This window comes from Chrysemys picta, chromosome 1, assembly GCF_011386835.1.
Source record: "Chrysemys picta bellii isolate R12L10 chromosome 1, ASM1138683v2, whole genome shotgun sequence".
NCBI lineage: Eukaryota > Metazoa > Chordata > Testudines > Emydidae > Chrysemys > Chrysemys picta.
Genome location: NC_088791.1, coordinates 136,440,424 through 136,449,865, shown reverse-complemented (window position 1 = coordinate 136,449,865; position 9,442 = coordinate 136,440,424). Strand labels below are relative to the sequence as shown.

Here is a 9,442-nt window from a genome sequence, read left to right as displayed (position 1 = left end):
AGTGGTTGCGCTGCGCTCTTCTTGTCGGTATGTCCATGGTTTAACGGTGCTCATTTTAGCCCTACCCTGGGCACTGGGGCAAGGAGCCGCTGATGCCCTGTGGGAGCCAATTGCCCATGCCACGTTAGGGCACTGGCAGTTCAGCCTCCCTCCTGAACCACCACAGCCTTGAAACATGCCCCTATGCTGCCCTGCACCCCTCATCTCTATCGACACACCCCACCTCAACACCTGCCCCCTCAAAATCTCCCAGGGCCCTTTAGCCCCTGAGCCAGCACAAGCCACCACCATCACACTTGGGATGCCCCTCTGGGGAACCACAGGGCCAGGGCCTGATCTGCCAGGAACCAAGATGGCCTTCTATGGTTGCTTCACGCTGCCCGTTTCCAAAATGGCGACTGAAAACGAAAGGCCGAGAAGGTGCCAGGATTAAAGATGGCGACCGCCATACCTTCATCAGTCCGCTTCCACCATGGCCACCCAAAGCAGCGACAAAGCTGCCAGGATCCAAAATGGCGCCCGTCACCGCTTGACATGACCGACTGCCAATATGGCTGCCCTCTGCCAGTGTGAAGCTACCAGGATCCAAAATGGCTCTCACCACAACTTCAACGGGCCTGATTTCAACATGGCCGCCATCTCCCACGGAGCAGCCTTTGCCCTTAACAAAAATGGCGGTCGGAAGCATCCCCGGTTACTAGGACCCCCCGCCCCTCCCGCTGGGGTCTCAGATCCGAGATGGCGGCGGCCGAGGCGGAGTACGAGTCCATCCTGTGTGTGAAGCCCGATGTCAGCGTCTACCGCATCCCGCCGCGGGCCTCCAACCGGGGATACAGGTAGCGGGGCCGCATCCTGCCCTGCCCCGCCCCGCCCCGGGTGAGCGGGGCCGGCGTGTCCCGTCCTGCCCCCGGGGGCAGCTTCACCCTCCTCCCCTGGCCCGCTTGCTGCCCCCCGTCGCGGGGGCAAGGCCCGGCCCGGCCCGTGGTCCCGGCGTCGCGCTGCCGACCCCCGGCCGTGCCCCCCGCTCTGCCCGCCGGCGCCCAGCGGGACTGTCCCGCGCTTGTCTCGTCCCGGGGGCTCCGCTCCCCGAAAGCCCGGGGTGGGGAGCCAGGAGACTGGGCTGCGGAGCCTTGGGCCGGTCCGGCTGCGGGCACGGAGGGGGGCACTCGGTCTGGGGTCGCTCAGCCCCCCAGGACTGGGCTGCTCAGGCCCCTCTGCTGGCAGCGCCGGGGCAAGTGAGCTCTCTCCCCCCCAGCGGGCTCTCCCCGGGGCAGGGCTGGGGCGCACGGGCAGGGGGGTCGCCTTTGAGAGACGCTTGTGCTGCCCCTGTGTTTGCTGCACTTGTTCTCCGGATAAATGGAGCCTTCTTGTCTCCAGCGGTTGCCTGTCTGGCAGTCTTCAGCAGTGCTAAAATGCACAGGCAGACTAGTAGGGAGGGGGAATCCTCCGAGCTATTTCTCTCCCCCCTCCCCGATTGTTAAAATGAGGGATACAAATAAAGCCAACTACCTCTTTGCCATTTGTAGATGTTTATTTTCCCCCATCTGACTGGTTAGTTTCACTGTCCTAATGCCAATCGGTTTCACTTCCTAATGCTTGTGTCATAGGCGGTGTGGTGTTCGATTTTCTGACACTGCAAGGGAAGGAAAAATGACTCTCTATAAAAATGGCACCTTACTCAACAGTTCTGCTCCCTGTGTGTGCTCTGAGTCATACAATACCTGCTCTCTTCAGTGACAAATATGTTTTACCTCCCATTATCCCTGCAGATCCAGGACAGCTACGGAAGAGTGAGCTGGATTCTGTTCTGGCTCTTGCACAGTCACAGATTTGACTGGAGTCAGCAGGACTTGTTCTGCATGAATAAGCAGAGGGTTGGAGGGCAGATGCTTTTTCTTACTAATACCTGGCCTACCACTGATCCTCTCTGGCCTTGAGCAAGTCAACTGGGGCCTGACTTTGAGGTGTTGAGCATCTGCAACTTCACTGGCTTCAGCTGAAGTAGTGGTTGCTCAGCTCTTTTGAAAATCAGAAACAAAATCAGTCTCATGCTCTTCATTTTATGGATGGAAAACATTCTTTCCATGTTGCAGAGGTTTGGGGATTAACTAGTTGATCTTATAGCAATTGTTTTGATTATAAAAATAAAATATTTAGCCAAATTCCAAGGCTAACTTATGTCCTCAGTTACACCTGTCTACTTTGTCAGACACCAAGAGTGAATGGGCTTAACTAAAAGTTGAGCTTACCTTATACAACATCACTTCATAGTGATGTATGAGCCAGAAGGAATTCATCTTGACCCTCAAATCCCGGGATGAGTTTGCAGGGCCAGCAGTTAGCAAATCTTTCTCCTTGCCTATAGATGGACCATATGTCATCTGGAATTGCAGGACATGATTATCAAACTCTACAATGCCATCCTTACAAAGTCGCTGGTGTGACTGACTTACACCTTGAAGTGCAAGTGTCGCTAGCCCTAGTAATTTTTATCTGAAGTGTCACTGCAGATACTATTCCCGGTCATATACATATATAATCTGGTCTCCGAAATCCCTTAATTGCTTTGCTTAAGTAACATCCTGCAACAGAGAGTTCCGTGGTTAATGATATGGCATGTGGATGTGTGAAAGTGTAACTTCCTTTTTAATCCATTTTAAACACACTCTGTTTAATTTCAGAGCATCTCATTGTTTTCCTGGAACAGAATGGGGTAAATAGCAATAACAGTGTGGTTTCCTTCTCTAGGCCATTAATCATTTTTACAGGCCTTCCCTGTTTCAACTCAGCAGCCTTGTACTCTGAACATTTCCCTGGACTGAAGCCTTTTCCCCTGTCTGTATCTCTAATAACTTTGGATGCCTTTCTCGGGGTTATTTCTATTTCTGCCTGCACAGGGGAGTAAATACAGAAAGATGGGCCATCAGAGTCTCCTGTGTGGAGCTGGTAACAGCTGAGAGAGGGTTGAGATTCTGAGACTTGTACTTAATTTCAGAAGAGATGTGAAATAAGGGAGCAGTGGGTGCTGCAGGTCAGAACTGAGATGCATTAGCTGAGCTGTGTGGGAAGCGCAGGACAGGAAGAGGCTGCAGGGCAGGCCTGAGGTGCTGTCAGTGAACATACCTTGCTGTTCATTTCCCCGCCCAGGGCATCTGACTGGAAACTGGACCAGCCGGACTGGACAGGGCGTCTCCGTGTCACGTCAAAAGGCAAAATTGCATATATAAAGCTAGAGGATAAAGTTTCAGGTAAGGCAGGGTGAGGGTGTAAGGTTGTTTTATGGCTGCTACCTCTGACTCACCCTAGGGGGGACACCCTAGTTAATAGCTCAGTGTAGCAGTTTTCTTTGTGGGAAAGAATGCATGGGATTCCTTTCCTTAACTCCCTGCCCTTTATCCCCCAGGAGAGCTCTTTGCTCAGGCTCCCATAGACCAGTTCCCTGGCCTTGCAGTGGAGACTGTGACAGATTCCAGCCGGTACTTTGTCCTCCGAATTCAGGATGGGAATGGTGAGTAGAAAGGGAAGATGCTATGTGGTGCAGCAGGGAGTGTGCCATGGAAATGAGGTGCATTCAGGCCAGGGCAAAGGAGATCCGGCCATAGCTTGTTGGCTGAGTTACATAGATGCTAGCTGCCCTCTTGAGTGCTGGTGTATGTTTGGAATGGTGAGGTGGCTGGGACTGCTGGGGGGGATTGCAGTAGGCTGAGCAGGGCTGGTGGATTGGCGAGTGAGTGTATGTGACATCTGGGCGAGGAGTGGGTTGATACATTGGGCTGATAAGGAATCTGCAAGGCTTCCCCTCCCATGCTGACATCTGTTTCCCACCAGGGCGAAGCGCTTTCATTGGCATCGGCTTTTCAGATCGGGGTGACGCCTTTGACTTCAATGTCTCCCTGCAGGATCACTTCAAGTGAGTCCCATCTCCCCTAGGGCATTGTTCCTCTGCCGGTATGCAGCATATGGTGGGTGCTCACCCATGGCACCATGGGGGCAGGATTCCTTTGGGCCCTGGTGCAGCCCAGCTGTGCAGTTTCAGCAGTAGCACTTGAGGACACTGTCACCCAAGGTATGGGCTCAAAGTTAACCTGGGTCACGGAGTTGCTCTTGCCTCTGACGTGGCAGTCTCCCAATTGGTGCCACTGCAGGGCAGGATGGGGTGGTTGGAATGTATTGTAATGTTAAAGGGACTGTCCTTCTGGGGACATGGTAGCTTGAACTCTCTGCTGTCTGTCGCTAGTGCTGACCCTGCAAGTACTAGGAATAAAGCCAGACAATGTGCTCCCCAGGAGAAAATGGTCCCTTTGGGGCCTCCATTTGTCAAGAGCTCTCAACTGCTTCTCCCTTTCTTCCTTCTTTGAATCCAGGTGGGTGAAACAGGAGACCGAAATCTCCAAGGAGTCACAGGAAACTGACACACGCCCCAAACTGGACCTAGGGTTCAAGGAAGGACAGACCATCAAACTAAACATTGGGGTAAGGATCTCCCCAGCCTAGCCAACTCTGAGCCAAGTGCCATTTCCAGGCTCACAGCTGTATTCCACTAGAGAATCCTCTTCAAATCCATTTCGGTGTCTTTACAGAACATGCCAACAAAGAAAGGAGGGGCACCCAAACCCCGTGCAGCTGGATTGGGGGGGCTGAACCTGCTCCCACCCCCTCCAGGTGGCAAAATCACAGCCCCTCCAATCCCTCCCCCATCTTCAACAGCCATTTCCAACCATGTGACGCCGCCACCAGTGCTGAAATCCAGCAACATGGGCAATGCTGGTAAGTGCTGAGTATGGATGGGAGGGGTCACCAGCACAGGGCAACTTATTGTAGTTCAAACTGGAATTATTTGGGGGAAGTTCTGTGGCCTTTGTTAGATAGGAGGGCGGGCTAGATGATCTGTGCTCCATTCTGACCTTGAAATCTGTGAATCTCTCAAGCCCTATCAATTGCCCGTTTGGTCACTCATTTGCGTTCAGCCCTGATCAGTACTAATCTAAAGTAGTTCCTATCTGTTCAGTGGCTTGTGTGAAATGAGTTGGTGGTCTCAGTCCTCTGTCTTTTTGGAGCTAGTGTTCATGACGCAAATTATGAGGCTGCTAGTTGTAATGGTGGAAAAGGATTGATTGGGTCATGAGGATGTTGCGCATCCCTGAGGTGGTTGCAGCAAAACAGCTGGAAGCATGGTGGAGACCCAGCAAGAATAGCCAAGAAGAGCTAGTGATATAGTCCTGGAACCTTCACATCACTTCTCCTGAAGGCAGGGTTGTCTCTACAGGTGATCAGTGTATTTCAATAGCAGTGACCTTGCAGGGAGGAAATATCCTGTAGGATGATGGTATTTAAACACTCCAGGGCTGTGAGTCCGTTTTATCGACAATTTTGAGTGTGTATGTATTTCTTCCTTCCCTCAGATATCCTGTTGGATTTGGACTCTCCTGCATCCATCTCTAAGGCACCAGCACTTGCTGCTGTTCCAGCCACCACAGACCTCTGGGGAGACTTCAGCACTGCATCCAGGTAACTAGCAGGGAAGGGGACAGAAGACAGAGACTACATGATCTGAGGAATGGAAAACCTGTTTTATGAAAGGAGACTCAAAGAGCTTGGCTTGTTTAGCTTAACCAAAAGAAGGCTGAGGGGAGATGATTGATTGCTCTTTATAAATATATCAGAGGGATAAATATCAGGGAGGGGCAGGAATTATTTAAGCTTAGTACCAATGTGGAGACAAGAACAAATGGATATAAACTGGACATTAGGAAGTTTAGACTTGAAATTAGATGAAGGTTTCTAACCATTAGAGGAGTGAAGTTCTGGAACAGCATTCCAAGGGGAGTAGTGGAGGCAAAAGACATATCTGGCTTCAAGACTAAGCTTGATAAGTTTATGGAGGGGATGGTATGATGGGATAGCCTAATTTTAGCAATTAATTGATCTTTGATTATTAGCAGGTAAATATGCCCAATGGTCTGTGATGGGATGTTAGATGGGTTGGGATCTGAGTTACTACAGAGAATTCTTTCCTAGGAGTCTGGCTGGTGAATCTCGCCCACATGCTCAGAGTTTAACTGATCGCCATATTTGGGGTCGGGAAGGAATTTTCCTCCAGGGCAGACCGCTGCAGAGGCCCTGGAGGTTTTTCGCCTTCCTCTGCAGCGTGGGGCATGGGTCACTTGCTGGAGGATTCTCTGCATCTTGAGGTCTTTAAACCACAATTTGAGGACTTCAATAACTCAGGCATTGGTTAGGGGTTTGTTACAGGAGTGGGTGGGTGAGATTCTGTGGCCTGCGTTGTGCAGGAGGTCAGACTAGATTATCATAATGGTCCCTTCTGACCTTAAAGTCTATGAGAAGAAAGGGAGCACTGCAGGGCAGGATTGAGGGGCATTGGCAGGGCTGTGTGGGGAGCCCAGGACTGGAATGGGGGGGCTGCAGGGCAGGTTTGTAGGGCATTGGCTGGGCTCTGTGGGGAGCCCAGCACTGGAATGGCGGGGGGGGGAGGGGGGGGGGGCTGCAGAGCAGGACTAAGTGGCATTGGCAGAGCTGTATAGGTGGGACAGCAATCCCAAGACTGGAACTGGGCCCTCTGACAGTCTTTTTGTCCTTTCAGCGCTGTTCCCAATCAGGGTCCTCAGCAGTCTAACTGGGTCCAGTTCTGAATGGCAAAGGCAGTGGAGTGGGAACAGACCGATGACCAAGAGGCTCTAGGGGCATCAAGTGGGATGGGAGGGATCCAAACCTCTCAAGACTTCAATCAAAAATTCTGGACAATCTTTCCTTCTAAAGTTTCCACTTCAATTGAGACTGATTTTTGATCTCACAGTAAAACTGCCAAACCCTGAGGGAACATCTCAAAATTCCGCCATATGATAGCCAGGGAGAGGAAGGGAGTTGTATCTCCACTATCCACCTGGCTATTGAGAGATGCATCCTGTTTCTTGTTTCTGAGCTATCCATACAGGGAAATCAAGAATCCGTAATGTGAGGCCCATGAAGAGGGTTTGAAGTTGTCTGAGGCTTTTGTGTTTTTAAGCTCTCCGTCTGGCGAGGGCCAGCTCCCTCCCACTGTTAAAAAACCTTTCACAGGTATTCTACAGTAAAGACCCAAATCACTACAGCTTGGCTTGCAGGTCTGAGGGCTGTTAGGGTTTCATGCAGCCGTGTTTGGGGCACTAGTTTGTATTGATGGATTAGCTATGGCCCTAACATAGGAACAGCTAGGAGATTGGAGCAGTCTGCCTTCTCTCTCCTATGGAACATGATCTTGTGCATTAATCCTTAATCATGGCATGTCTGTCCAGACTGAGCCATAACCACCCCCTTGTTCTCTCTCCTTGGTCTGATATGCAGATCTTCCCTGTGATGGGTGTTCCCTGTGGCTTTGCGGGAGGAGACACAGGTCCATGTATAGACCGACCTGTCTCCAGGCCACAGACCTGGCACTTCATGATCATGACTTTCTCTTACTTGGTTTGTTCTTTTAGAAGCTGATCTTGGTGCTGCTTCCCTCCCTGCCCTTCCAAAGCACTCTCCTGTTTCCCTCCTCCCCCACTGAGATCTCAACATGCCATTGAGCTGTTTTAACTGGAAGTGTGTAAAAATGCCTGTTTTTATAATTGAACAGCCATGCTAGTGGTGTGGCTGGTTAGTGACTGGATTATCCCACCTCCATCAGCACTTCATCTCCCTAGCCTCTGCTGGGATACGTCCTGGTGAGACACCTGCATCTGGGCAGTGCTATGCCGAAATCACTTGCATTACAACAGTTTCCCTGTGCCCATAGATAGCTCAAGCTGCTCTGAGGGAGGGTGAGGAAGGGACAGATCCCATAGGACACCCCCCACACCGACTCTATTTGGGGAGGGATTGATTGCAGGTGGGAAGGTGGCTGAACCCTGACTAGGGTCTGGTCTTGCATGACATGTGGGCTATGACAGGCCATTTTGGAGCTGGGTGTCCTCTCCTTTCACACTCACACTCACACACATTTTCCACTTGTGGGCCTGAATCCCCCTGTCCCTCAAGCCCTTCTTAAGGGCATACAAAGTCTCTGAGGCAAAGAGGTCTTGTACCTCATTCCTTGTTCTGTTGGGAAGACTCTTAAAGCCCTTTGCTTTTCATTCCCCCCCACCCTGTTCCCAAATAGCCATGCAAGTCCGCTTCCTAATCTGGGTCATTTTACAGGGAAGCCTGGCCTCCTACCCACTTCCACCCTATTGGCTTCAGTGGAGTCCCTAGCAGAACAGCCAGTCTCCCCAAACCTCCTGTAGCTGGGATCTGCTTTCTAGAACACTAGACATGGGCTTTGCAGGCAGGTGTCTTCTTGTTTGTGACACTCAACTAGTGGCAACACGTTTATCCTCAGATGTACTGTAGAATCATTAAAACTTTGCTCACTTAATTTCTGCCCTCCACCTCTAAAATCGCAGGGCTAGAGTTCTAAAAGGGGAGCAGCTAATTGGGCACTTTTGTCCTTCCAATTGGTCTCCAACCCTTTTTCTCTCTTCTCCACTGTTGCGATTGTAGACTACCTCTCTGCAGGCTCGCTAGTACTGAGGGCATTGAGAGGCCAATTTGCACTTGGAGCATCTCTCTAGGAAGCAAAAACTATTTTGAAGAGACTTGTGGGAGTGCCATGTCTCTGTAAAGCTGCTGCAGTTCCACTTGTGGAAGTGGGGACCAGATTGCAGGCTTGGATGGATAGATGTATTTTAAATAGCCACCTATTCCTGATCCCCAGATGTATTTTCCCCTCTTGATATTTGCTCCTGAATCTCACTGTTGGTTTAGCTCCCTGTCTCCGAGGCTTCCCTTTCTCCTATGAATGTGTTACATGGATGGGTGTAAATCATTAACCCCTTCCTCTCCTGGTGTTCTCTACACCAGGCCATATGCCCTGGCTGTTGGCTCAAATCTTCCATATCAGTGGCAGGTCCAGTCATTTCAATTATATATCAGTTTCCAAAACTAAGGAAGTTCACAGCATCAATTAGCAACTAACCAGGAGCCTCTCCCTCTGTGTAATGTCTCTTAGCTAGTATTCTGGAGATAATATATTATGTATTTGCAAAGCTGAAGAAGCAAAAATTAAAGATGTATGTATATAAAGCATAAAATGTACTGGTGCAATAATGGTAATTAAAAACAAGAAAAAATTGGGAAAATGAACTCTCTTAAATTAAGTGAATTTTGTGCTGGGGCAGCTGCCCTATTGACTAAAGGCCTCTGTTTGTACCTAAGAACTGCCATACTGCGTCACACTAATGGTTCATCAAGTCCAGCATCCTGTCTCTGACAATGGACAGTACCAGAGCTTTATGGGGAGTGTACAGAGCAGGGCAGTTGGGTGATCCACCTCATACCCTGCCTCCTCTCCCCTCCCCCCCCCCCATACAGGCCTTCTGGCTGTCAGAAGTTTGGGGTCATCCAAGCATGGGGTTGTCTCTCTCAG

The 9,442-nt window shown here is 50.5% G+C and overlaps 1 protein-coding gene across 2 annotated transcripts; it reads left to right on the top strand.

Annotated features, from left to right (window-relative positions):
* The first annotated feature begins 502 nt into the window (after nucleotides 1-502).
* On the top strand, nucleotides 503-9,159 carry NECAP1 (NECAP endocytosis associated 1). 2 transcript variants are annotated; one of them, XM_065571409.1, is made up of 9 exons: nucleotides 635-836; nucleotides 2,682-2,713; nucleotides 3,148-3,248; nucleotides 3,404-3,508; nucleotides 3,829-3,910; nucleotides 4,365-4,473; nucleotides 4,581-4,767; nucleotides 5,403-5,508; nucleotides 6,602-9,159. In XM_065571409.1, the coding sequence occupies exons 2-9, from the start codon at nucleotides 2,709-2,711 to the stop codon at nucleotides 6,648-6,650; spliced, it is 744 nt and encodes a 247-aa protein (XP_065427481.1). In that variant the 5' UTR covers nucleotides 635-836; nucleotides 2,682-2,708; the 3' UTR covers nucleotides 6,651-9,159. The 2 variants fall into 2 exon arrangements, with proteins under 2 accessions (XP_065427470.1, XP_065427481.1); XM_065571398.1 differs by lacking the exon at nucleotides 2,682-2,713 and having other exon boundaries at nucleotides 503-836.
* Nucleotides 9,160-9,442: the final 283 nt, after the last annotated feature.

What these genes read in the sequence shown, in the direction of transcription:
- NECAP1 (XM_065571398.1), top strand. Translation starts at nt 739, where the DNA reads ATGGCGGCGGCCGAGGCGGAGTACGAGTCCATCCTGTGTGTGAAGCCC. An exon ending in TCCCTGCAGGATCACTTCAA is followed by an intron (nt 3,911 to 4,364) that starts GTGAGTCCCATC and finishes CTTTGAATCCAG; the next exon opens with GTGGGTGAAACAGGAGACCG. An exon ending in CCATCAAACTAAACATTGGG is followed by an intron (nt 4,474 to 4,580) that starts GTAAGGATCTCC and finishes GTGTCTTTACAG; the next exon opens with AACATGCCAACAAAGAAAGG.